This window comes from Aotus nancymaae, unplaced genomic scaffold (assembly GCF_030222135.1).
Source record: "Aotus nancymaae isolate 86718 unplaced genomic scaffold, 86718_ANA_hifiasm-v0.15.2.pri h1tg000007l, whole genome shotgun sequence".
NCBI lineage: Eukaryota > Metazoa > Chordata > Mammalia > Primates > Aotidae > Aotus > Aotus nancymaae.
Window position 1 is genome coordinate 32848629 of NW_026988418.1, and position 12907 is coordinate 32861535.

Genomic DNA, 12907 nt, shown 5'->3' on the forward strand with positions numbered 1-12907 from the left:
AATTGTATTTTCTGTAACTATTTGGTTAGTGTCTGTCTTGCTCATGAAACTTTATATTAGACAAGAAAGAATAAACTATGCTGTGGTAGTAACAAATTAAGCTCCAAATTAACATGATAAAGTTTATATCTCCTTCATGTCACAGTTGAATGCAGATTGGGAGGCTCTCCTTTGTAGCTATGCCAACTGGGTATTTGCAGCTTACCAGGGAAAGAGAGGAAGAAAAGATCACAAGATTATATTTTTTCCAGGGCCAGGCCTAGAAATGTTTTTTGTTATGTTCACCCATCACTGACTAAACTTTCAGTCACATGGCCCCAGTCTAACTGCAGTGGGAAGTGGGGACAGAAAGATCCAATCTTCTTATATGCTAGGGGAGAAAAATTGGTTTGGTGAACATAGCTGCTTTGTTTTCGTCAGGACTATGAGGTTTTTGATGACAAGAGTCTTCTCTAGCCCCATAGTGCCTAGCAAATAGAAGTTCTTAATTTGTTCAAAGAATGAATTAATGCTATCTGACCCTGAAGTCAGGTTTTACATCTATGAAAAGAGAATAAAGATACATGCCTAACAAACAGAATCATTACAAAGATTAATACTCTGTATGATAGGGAGTTGTGTTATAGGAAACATGGACTCTCTGAGGTCTCTTTTAGTTTATGACTTCACTTCTGTTTCAAAAATGCATAAGAAATATTTAGTATGAGTCATAGTTTGTAGTAATAATGAGGAAAAATTATTGACTTAGGTAACTATGTAAGTGGATATATGAAGCAAGACTTTTTAAGTTTCACTTCTTGCGATAATGGTAGGGATGATCGAGGAAAAAAAGTGAAGACAGGAGACCCAGAACAGAAAGAAAGAGTGGCCCAGTTTATCTCAGAGTCTTCACTACAGCTTCAGAGCTTCCTTCTCTTGCCCTGAATTTTGTACTGTCTATTCCTCCCTGTAGACTTTACAGATTTGGAGATGGATACATGTTTAAAGGTAACAGTGAAAGCTTTATAGATATCTACAGTCTCTGCTGTTTTTATTTTCTGTCTTTTTCCTACTGGGCTTAAGGCAAAACCATGTGTATGAAAGAAACTTGAAGAATCTTGGTTTTGTTCCCTGAAATTTAATTAAAATGTAATAAAGTGTATAAAATGCTTGGAATATTTAAGGCAGTGACCCATCAGAAGCCCTCTCTGAACCACTAGATTGTACTGAGTGCCCCTCTTCAGGATTCCTATGGTACAATGTGTACACCTCCACCATATCACTTCTCAGATTATATTTAAATCTGCTTTAGATCCCTGCCCCTCAGAGATAAGGTCTTCTGCGGGGCTTATTCATATTGCATCTTAGAGCCCACACCGACTAGATAACCAGAAGAACTTAGTCTCAATTTGGAATTCTGTTTTCCCTTTTAGTTTCTGAAGACATTTATATATAGACTTTAAAGACCTGCTTTTAAATTCAAGTGACTCATAGCACTTGCTGCAAAAATGTTCGCTCCACCCAGATCTTACAAGTCCAATGATGAATGTATGGCCTCATCCTTTCTGGAAAGCCCTCCAACTCTTATTCTTATAGGTTGGGCATCTGTGAGATGTGAAAACAAATTTGATTTTTAAATAATGAATTTTCTGAAGATATCAGTGACCTTCAAAATATAGTAAATTCTCACTTGCTGAGGATGGCTGTGGTGTAATTTTTCCTAAAATGGTAAACTGAGTTTGGCTATTTAAAAATTCTGTCAAACCTGTAATTCAATCTAAATATGATCTCTATCATAATTCTTGCTTGGAGTAATGCTTATCACACTTCTTTGATATATAGTGCCTGTACTTCATTAGATCCTATCACATTGTTGGCACTAAATAATCAATGACTATTAGTAATCATGTCACAAAAACACCAGAGAACATTGACCATGAGACTGAGTTAAAGTTCTTAGCCAATTCAATATCTGTTTCAAAGCATCCTTGACCTTTCAAATCCCCTGAATTTTTCATTTATTCAGTAATTGAAACCTAAATCTAAAACCATGGTATTATCACAAGTGCCCACTGCAGCCTCTAGATTCAAAAGGTTAATTTTAATGAACTTTTAAACACTTGCATTAGGCAATTTCATTTAAATATAATTGAAATGTGAAGCTGGGTAGTTGTAGTGCTTGGCATTCAAATCTGGTCTATTTACCGTGTAGTCATGGCTCAAGTGCTATAGCAACACTTGATAAATATTACAGTGTCTAGAGTCATAAACACTGATAATAAGCATAACTGAACAAGGTCTTTGCTCCTGAGAAGCCATGTTTTAAGTAGGAGCTTATACCCTAAGGACTTTTAACAAGTACTTTCCACTTTTGAGTAGCATGTCAGAAGCAGGTCAAACTGGGGTCAAACGCAGCTTGGGCCACAGAAAGATGGAGAAAGTTCGGGAAGTACATGCTGGTGAGAATTAGCATGTACCTAATATGCACAGTGAGTGGGGGTCTTGTGTCATCATCTACATATAATCAAGGCACTGTATGAGGAAATTGTAGTTCAAAAATTTCAACTAAAAATCTAGAAATCAGAAATGCCACAAAAAAGAGATGGCCCAAAGCAAGGAGCCTTTCAAAACGCTTTCAAACAATACTTTCATATATAAGCTCTTTCATAAAGTCATTTAAAATAGCCTTTAACCTAGAGGCTCAGTCACTTAGCCAAGTGTACCCCTGACCAATGAGGACAGTGAGAAAAAGAATACACACACACACACACACACACACACACACACACACTCTCTTAAGATTTAATTTTTTTAAGTATCTTATTTTATTTAGAAAAAAAGAATGGGTCAGGTGCAGTGGCTCATGCCTGTAATCCCAGCACTTTGGAAGGCTAAGGCGGGCAGATCACCTGAGGTCAGGAGTTCAAGACCAGCCTGGCCAACATGGTGAAACTCCATCTCTACTAAAAATATAAAAATTAGCTGGGCTTGGTGGTGGGTGCCTGTAATCCCAACTATTTATGAGGCTGAGGCAGGGAGAATTGCTTGAACACAGAAGGCAGAGGTTGCAGCGAGCCGAGATGGCACCACTGCACTCCAGGCTGGATGACAGAGTGAGACTCCATCACACACACACACACCATTAAGGCTGGTATTTTGGTCTCTGTTATAACCAAAAGTTCTTTTTACTTTTTCTTTCAGCATTAAAAATGTACTAGCACTAGTGACTAAGTGCATTTAGTCTCTTATAAAAGAATAATAAAATACTGTGTAAAAGTATATGTACCTTCCTGGCTTTATTTCTCTTGTATGAAGGAGTGGGGTGATATTGTCCATATTGCACTAGCCATGGAAAGGCCCAATTTCATCTATTTGCAAGGAAGAAAAGCAAGTCTACTCATACTTAAAATAATAACTACTGCCTATGCAACACAAAAATCTATTGTTCTAAATTCAGACACCTATTCCCTTCAGTGTATTGAATGGTGAATCTGCCTGAACATGAAGGAGCATTTTTTGTTTTCAACAAAATGGCAAGATTACAGACAACAAGAATATAATAGTTTATTTTTAAGATATCACTACTGCAATAATATATTTTAGGCATATAATTTTACCTATTATAATAAAAAATAATAACAAATATCCTTCTTCTACAGAGAGTCTTTGCTCTTAAGAAGAACTTATTTTAGGCCAAGGTATGGTGGCTGATGCCTGTAATCCCAGCATTTTGGGAGGCCAAAGCGGAAAACTCACTTGAGCCTAGGAGTTCCAAATCAGCCTGGGAAGCATAGTGAGACTTGGCCTGTACCAAAAAATAAATAAATAAAAATAAACAAAAACAAAAAATTAGACAGGTGTGGTGGCCTTCACCTGTAATCTTATCTACTATAGAGGCTGAGCTTATAGAACCACTTGAGCCTGGAAGGTCAGGGCCACCAGTGAGCCATGATTGTGGCACTGCACCCAAGCCCAGATGACAAAGTGAGACGCCGTCTCAAAAACAAAAAGAGCTTATTTTAAATTATGGTTTTAAAAAACTATGAGATGTTAAGTTTGATGATTACTGCCATTTTACAGAAAAAGAAATTAAATTAGCTGATTCCTGTTTTCTAAATTGCAAGCCTATGCTATATCAAATGGTATTTAATCAGACTGTTGAATGCTGTTTCCTTAATTTTCAGCTAATTTTATGATCATTTCAGCTAAACCTTAGTTACGTGTATTGCGCAGAGTTGGAATCTGCATGGCATCTGGTATGAAAGTGATCAAAGGGTTTGAATTCTGGGTAATAGACAGAATTGTTTAACATTAATACTACCCTTTGCCCCAAATAAGAATTTCTAGTCACAAAATGTTAGTCACAATAGCCGAATGCTTGTTGTGTATCAGACACCTAAGAGCTTTGCTTGGAAAATATACCCAGTAAATCTTGCTAATTCCTGGGACTTTCTTCTTCCATCTCTTCTTGTTCTGTCTCTTTATTAATCCCAATGTTAAACTCATCCAGCACCCCCATAACAAATATTTTGTAGAATTTGCAAAAGGAATCATATGCAGAGAGGTTTGTTATATGGCGTGTCCACAGCCTTACACCAATTCACCTTGCTCTCCAGGCCTTCCTTCGTCCCAGAATGAGATTCTCCTTCTGCCACTCCCAGACACACTCAACTCCTCTAAGTTTCTTCTTCTACACCAAGAAGACATACTGCGGAATTTTTCCAACATCTAGTCTCCCTCTAGGAGGACACTTACCAACAAAAACTTCTCCAGTTTAATAAATAAGCAATACTTATCAATTTTTTTAAAGTATGAAATTCTTATACTCTACAATATATCATCCTGAAATTTGTAGAAATGCAAAGATAAATCATGGAGAAAAGTGGCTTGCAAAAAAGTTACAGGTTAATCATTTGATGTGATGAAAAATATTAGAATCTATTGAAAAGTGTTATGAAAGGGAATGAGAAATGACAATTTAGAGGACAGCGAAAAATTACATACAATTGAAAGGAATCAGGAAAGGCTTCCTGGAAGAGGAAGCTCATCATCTGGACTTTGATAGGAGTGGTAAAATCACGGGCAGAAATCAGTAGAAGGGTGGTCCTAGTGCGGGAGCAACATGAACAAAGATGAAGTGGGGCCCAGGGTGGGGAAGATTCCACCAGGTGTTTCGATTTTCCTGGTCCATAAAGTACGTATTGAAAAACTGTTGTGGGTAATGTCAGGGGCAGAGAATCACTTTTTAACTTGAATGCCAAGATTAGGAATCTGATTTTTTTTTATTCTGTGGACAGAGGCAAGACTAGAAGGAGCATTTTTACCACATTAAAACAGTAATTTCTATCTCATTTTAATAATGTATTTATAATCAGGAAATTATTTCTGCCTAAACACACAATTTGCTAAGCTTTATTAATTCTATGACTATGCATTTTATGTAAATAAAGAATTGTATCAGCCAGGTGCAGTGGCTCACGCCTGTAATCCCAGCACTTTGGGACGCCGAGCCATGCAGATCACAAGATCAGGAGATTGAGATCATCCTGGCCTACATGGTGAAACCCCACCCATCTCTACTAAAATACAAAAAAAAAAAAAAAAAAAAAATTAGCCGGGCATGTAGTCTCAGCTACTCAGGGAGCTGAGGCAGAGGAATTGCTTCAATCCAGGAGACAGGTTGCAGTGAGCCGAGGTCATGCCACTGCACTCCATCTTGGCTACAGAGCAAGACTCTTGTCTTAAAAAAAAAAAAAAAAAAAAAAAGAATTGTATCAATTAAACATAATCTTCAGCATTTTACCTGCTATTTATATATTGTCACTGTAGTTTTTAGTTTCCAAAATATCCTTTAGAGTTTCAAATTCAAGAAAAGATTTTAGTCTTTAAGTCATACTGTGTAAAAATGGCTTGTTTAAGTATATCTTGAAGTTTTTGGTTTTTTTATTTCCTTTTTTAAATTTTTAATAGAAGCATTGCACTAAGTAATAATGATAATTAAGACTCCCTTTATGACTCTTAAGACATACCAGGCCCTGCCTGACTCTGGACATGAACTAGATACTTTTCTGTCCCACTGATAAATGGAAATTCCCTATAGTCCTGACTTATACATTTAATGATTATATAAAGAGTCTTGGGTTTTATAGATGTAGATATAAAGACTTTATATTGAGTATTCAAATTAATAAATTTAAAGTACATTTTCTTATTTATTTTCCATATCAACCATGGGATAATAAATGTATAGAGTGCAAATTGCAACACCAAGTTAATGTGTATATCTCCATCAGTCTCATGCAAGTCACTTTTCTAAAATACACTTAATTACAAATGCATTTGGGTATTTCAGGCTCAGTTATTTAGTTATACTGAATACATTAAGCTATGACTATATGCACACGTAATAACAATGTCAAAGCACTTAGTTTTGTTTTAATGACCACTGGGAATTACCAAATCAGTGTTTAAGATATAATAGCAAGAATATAAAATGTTATTCATTCAGAATAATTAGAGGAGAAGGCAACTCTAACCTGTGAATCTAAATTATGAATTTTTAAAAATTTTTTGGAATTTTCAAGACAAGAAAAAATGCATTTTACATTTATTATGTAGTTATCAGAAATAAAATAGGCAAGAAGGAAAAGCACTATGCAGAGCATTTTTGCTTAAAGGTATCAAAGTATTGCTTTAAGAAGGAATGTTGGACAACAGTATCACTCTTTTATTCCCCCCTGGGTTTATATACCTACAGCTCTAATGTTTAGTGGTAGTGTTTATGAAATTATTCTTATAGGATATGTAACCTGACAATTAGGAAAGCATCTGATTAAGCTCTTCACATTCCATTCTTGCTTATTATGTTCATTTAGATGCATTTGTCAATTTATAATTGCAGTTAATTAAAATTTTTTAAATTTTCTTTTTTTTTTAAAGGAGCCCGCTACATGAAAAAAAATGCAAGTCAAAGTGGTCACAACCTAGAAGTCCGCAGAGACAGGAATAACTAGCAAGTAGATACTATGTTATTTTACTATGCTTAAGTATGTAGAATTCAATAGTGTTATGGGAATTTTACTCTAAATGACCAAATAGTCTTATAATTTTAAATTTATACTTAGCAGTTTTCATGTTAACCTATATCACATCAGGAAAATAATTAGGAAGCAACATGGTAACTATGAATCTTAGGAAACTTCTTTTCTGTCAGTAATAATGAAATTCCATTCATAGGAAATGTGAACTTAAGTATTGTATCCTCTCTCAGATCTTATTTTTAGAGCCCCTAATTCAATACTTATTCCATCATAAAGAGAGTAAATGATTCTCCCTATGTCTTGTGACATATTTATCCACTATGTAAATGCATTGATTCCTCTCATAAACCATTAATAATTATTATTATATAATAATGCTTTTAAGAAATAAAGTGAAATTATATTCCTTTTTGAAGGTTACATTTCAAAAATTCAAGGTGATATCAAATGAAATCTAGGCACAAAGCGGGAGCTTTGCATTTGTCAGTATTTCCTGACATTTTCAAGAAATGAAATTGGAGGTTCAGTGATAAAAGCATGCAATGTTTACATAAATGGATAAAAAATGAACTTAAGAATGTGGGAAAAGTAAATAAGATTATTTGAATAGCTAGGAGAATCTTTGAAAATCTCATTGCTCCATATTAAAGTGGTCAGAGTTGATTCTTTCTCCACAAATGTATCTTAAAGATTGTAATAGAATCAGAAAATATTAAAGCTGAAAGGATTTTAGAAAGTATTTACATGAATATTTCATTGGTATGGAGAAGGGAACCAAGTTTGCAATTAAAAATGGATTTTACATATATATCTACATATATACATACTTTTTTCAAGATAGAACTTAATACTGCTAGTTCTTAATTTAATAGGACTTATTCAGTAGTAATGATGATTAAAATATACATTCGAACAAAAATGTACACAAAATGATGGCAGTATCCATAATCAAAATAGTGGGCATAAATGTTTTATAATTAAATACTTATAGTAGCAGATATTTCTATAACAGAAAATGTATAAAATTGTGTTTCAATTGCTTAGCATTACAGATTCCAAAAGCATTATATAAACCAACAGATTTTTCCTCCTTTTCACTCTTCTTTGACAGCTTTATGAATGACAGGTCATGAATGATAAATACTTCTCAGATAAACTCTACAAAATATTTATAGTATTGGTACCACACATTTTGATAAGAAGAATACTAAGCAATGACTCAATAGAAATGAAAAACATTTTTATAATGAAAATTATTCGCTTGTAGTGTATTTGGTTTATAAAATTAGACTCTTTATCTTAGATTACCATAAAGTGACACATGCTTATCCTATGAGGGGGTGGAAAGGAAACACCTTCAAAATTCAAAGTTCAGTTGGGCCAACTTCATGCTGAAGGAGGGAAAATTGTAAAACTGCATTTATCGATACCTTGGTAATAGCCGATATCAGTTTTAGCTCGGAAGGAACTCTAGAAGGCCATAATTAAAAATATTTGGAGAATTTAAAAACGGAGTTGAGAGGAAAGGAAGGAAAGAAGGTAGAAAGGAAGAAGGAAAGAGAGAGCTGTGCATGGTAGCTCACACCTGTAATCCCAGCACTTTGGGAGGCTGAGGTGGGTGGATCACAAGGTCAGGGGTTTGAGACCAGCCTGACCAACACGAAGAAACCCCATCTCTACTTAAAAAGAGAAAAAATAGCTGGGCATGGTGGTGCACACCTGTAGTCCCAGCTACTAGGGAGGCTGAGGCAGGAGAATTGCTCGAAATCAGGGAGGCAGAGGTTGCGGTGAGCCGAGAGCGTGCCATTGCACTCTAGCCTGGGCAATGGAGTGAGACTCTGTCTCAAAAAAAAAAAAAAGAAAGAAGGGAAGGGAGGAAGGAGGGAGAAAGGGAGGAAGGAAAGAGAGAGAGAGAGAGGAAGGAAAGTAGAGAAAGAAAGGAAAAGAAAGAGAGGGAGGGAGGAAGGAAGGAAAGGGAGAGAGGGAGGGAGAGAGGGAGGGAGGAGGAGGAAGGAAGGGAAGAAAGGAAGAAGGGAAGGAAAGGAAAGAGAGGGAGGAGGAAGGAAGGAGGGAAGGAAAGGAGAGAGGGAGGGAGGAGGAAGGAATAAGGGAAGGAAGGAAGGGATAGAGGGAAGGAGAGGGAAGGGGAAGGAAGGAAGGAAGGGATAGAGGGAAGGAGAGGGAAGGAGGAGGAAGGGAGGGAGGGAGGGAGAAAGGGAGGGAGGAGGAAGAAAGGAAAGAAGGGAGAGAGGAAGGAAGGAAGGAAGACAGGCTGGCTGGCTTGGTAGCAGGATGAGACTAGAGTGCAGGGAGGGAATTTGGTGCTGGGAGACAAAGAAACCAATGGCTTGTAGTAAGCCAGGCTCAGGAATGTGGTTGCAGTAGAGACAGAGAAGAACAACTTGATTTGAAAGAAATATCTTCTTTACCAAGTTCCACAGGAACTTGGTTTGTGATCCCATTATTTGAGACCTGAAACACTAAAAGAATAGCAGTTAACTTCAGTAGAGGATATTAAAATGGTAACTTTAGTTTGGAACGTGACATTTGTGTGCCTCCTGCATAGCAAAATAAGGGATGATCACAGGGTTGGTGGAAATACAGAACCGGAGCTCTGGGTTTGGATGAAGCATGGGTTGATCTATTTGAATAGAGATGGTGATTGAATTTGCCAGAATTTTGTCAGGCAAAAAAATGTGTACTGAGTGAAAGGAAACATTGCTACAGGTAGAATTTTTAGGATCATCAGTGTTCAGTCATCAAAATTCTGTTTGAAGAAAGAGAAATTAGCCACAGAAACTGATAGTTAGAAATAAGAGGAAAACTGACTTCCAGTGTCCTTGTTTTGTTTTTAAAAGAAACCAAAGAGGCAAAGAGATTCAAAGAGGTCAACAGTGTTAAATGCGCCTGAAAATTCTAGGAGGAGAATGATTGAGGGAGAAAAAGCTTTTGGGTATTACAATTACTCAGTGATTAGGAACCCCAACAGAGCTAATCCAACTTTGGATACCAAATGGTCTTTTAAATCCTCTTCAACATCTTTATTCTTTATCTCCTTCTTATATCAATCCCAAAGATTCATTTATGTTTTTCAGATTTATCTATGGCTGGTTTTATTTTTGTAAATCACATTTACTTATTCGCAGAATATCATTCAGAATATCATTATTATAAACACTAACTCTCCCTGTAATTTGAATAGCAAATTCAATTTAATGTATATTAAAGAAGTGTTAGTATTGAGTAATCCCATCAAATATGCATAACTTATCATTATTCCACCTAATAATCTCAAAAGTAATTTTCCACATTATTCTGACAAATATCATATTTGCCTCAGAAAAAATTTCAGTCAGTACTTGGCACAAAGTAGGTACTCATAAGTAATGAATGAATGAATGAATGAATGAATCAGTGCTTGCTCTCTTTAGATCATTTTTAAGTACTCCTATATCATCTACTTGCAGAAAATACACTCTGAATTATCTATCTTGTAATCCTTAAATAAACAAATAAGACTAAGAAAAAAATGAGATTATATAATACTTTCATGTGTGATTTTCCACCTGATTCTCATTAGTGCTATTTTTATTTTTCTTAACCTGGCATTATAGACTTAATTTTTATAATTGTAATCAGAGCATAATAACCACTAAATCTTTTTAAATTTTTTTGTTTAGAAAGAGATTATGCCTAAATATTTGTATTGCATTATTTCTTTTTCTGTCTACAGTAAAAAATGACTTTATTGTTTTCTTTCAGGTTATATAAATAATTCACCCTTATTGTAAAAATTTCAAACAATATAAAGAAGTATAATGAAGAATGTAAAAATCACTTTAAAAACCACTCAAAGGATAACTACAATTAATGTTTACATTCTTTATGGGTTAATCATTTTATCATTATAAAATGTTGCTTTATATCTCTAATAATGCATTTTGCTTTAAAAATCCGCTCTTTCTGTTTTTAGCACAAACACTGCCAACTCACATTTGGTTAATATTTGCATGTTTTTTCTTTGTACAGCCTTCTTTCAACCTTCTGGTTCTTATATTTATGACCTCTTGTAAGCAACTTATAGTAGCCTTTATTTTAAAAATCTAATCTGATAGTATTGATATTTACTTGGATTATATAGTCTATTTACATTTATATTTATTAAAGTAAACTTGGGTTTGTATCTGTCATGTTACTATTTACTTTTTCTTTAACTCACCCACTTACATTTTTTCTCTCCTTTAGTGATTTCTTTTGGATTTTAAAATTAAAGAGATACTTCTTGTTATTCCATTTTTAATTTATTAATTTATTAAATATACATTCTTATACTGTCTTTATAGTGGTTGCTCTAGGGATTTCACATTCATCCTCAACTTTTTACAGTCTAACATAAATAGTTACTACTAACAATTCCCTTTATTGCTAGAATCTTAGAAAATTTTAACTCCATCCTGTACCATTAATAAGACATTTTTCACAGTTTTTTAAGGATTACTTAGAACATTTCTGTTACTGTTTATATAGTCAATATCCACTTATATTTACCTGCACGTTTACTTTTCCATTGTCATTCATTTCTTCTGCATAGCTGTGTTTCCATCTGAAAATATTCTCCTTATGTCTGAAGGAGTCATTTTAGGATTTCTTTTAGTGCTGGTGTGCTGGAAATAAATTTTCTGTTTTTATTTCTCTGAAAATTCTTGTATCTATGTTTCTAAACTTTAGCTGGTTTTAGAATTTCTTTCAGCACCAAAAGTTTCATTCCATTGTCTTCTAGCTTTCATCCTTTCTGTTAGGAATAATCGTTAATCTTATTGTTGCTCCTTTGATAGTTGTTGGTTATATTTTTTAATTTTTTTACAGATGATAAAATATTCAACATAAAAGTTACCATCTAACCACTTTTAAGTTCAGTAGTGTTAACTACATTCAGATTGTTTCGCAGCCATTACCACCATCCATCTCCAGAACTATTTAGAATAATCACAGAAACTTTTACATGTCAACTAGTATAGACGACTGTATCCTTTCTTTTCTTTTCCTCAGAATTATTTTTATTTGAAAAAACACAGACTTTATTTTTACAGCAGTGTTAGGTTCATTGCAAAAATTGAGCAGAAAATACACAGATTTCCCATTCACCACTTAACCCCATACATTTACAGGCTCCCCCACTATCAACATCCCACATAAGAGTGCTATATTCATTACAATCAATGAAGCTGCACTACCATATAGTTATCACTCAAAGTCTGTAGTTTACATTAGGATTCACTCCTGGTAGTGTATATTCTATGGGTTTTGACAAACATATAATGACTTTTATCCACCATTATAATATAATACAGAATAATTTCACTGCCCTAAAAATCCTCTGTGCTTCATCTTCCCTAATCTCTAGCACCCACTGATTTTTTTACTGTCTCCATAACTTTGTCATCTCCAGGATGTCATATAATTGGAATCAAACAGTGTGTGGTTTTTTTCAGATTGGCCCTTTCACTTAGTAATACGCATTTAGGTTTTCTTCATGTCCTTTCATTGACTCATTTCTCTTTAGCACTGAATAATATGCAATTATACAATATACCACAATTTACTTATTCATTCATAAAGTATTCTCTTTAATGGCTGCATTCGATTTTATATCTGGATAATTTTAATTCAAAAAATCCCTTAATTAAGGATAATTTACTATTCCGTTTTCAATTTTTTGCCCTGTAAAATAATGGTATATAAGCCAACTTAAATCTATCCTTATTTACTTATCTATATTTCCCAAAGGATATATACAACCTTAGGTACAGACTTGAGAAACAGGTACTTTAAGAAAATTATTATTTTCAAAAGTATTTTGTGCAAAAATATACATAAAATACAATTTC

The 12907-nt window shown here is 34.5% G+C and overlaps 1 protein-coding gene across 11 annotated transcripts in view; it reads left to right on the top strand.

The window, feature by feature from the left end:
* Positions 1-12907, top strand: part of LRRC7 (leucine rich repeat containing 7) — a 592672-nt gene that overhangs the window by 158312 nt on the left and 421453 nt on the right. For 2 of the 11 annotated variants that reach the window (XM_064372501.1, XM_021667709.2), the window contains one exon: positions 6919-6995. The exons of the other annotated variants lie outside the window; for them this stretch is intronic. In XM_064372501.1, coding sequence (XP_064228571.1) covers position 6995 — 1 coding nt within the window. In that variant the 5' untranslated portion in view covers positions 6919-6994. The remainder of the gene's footprint in view (positions 1-6918; positions 6996-12907) is intronic. 11 annotated transcript variants of the gene reach the window in all.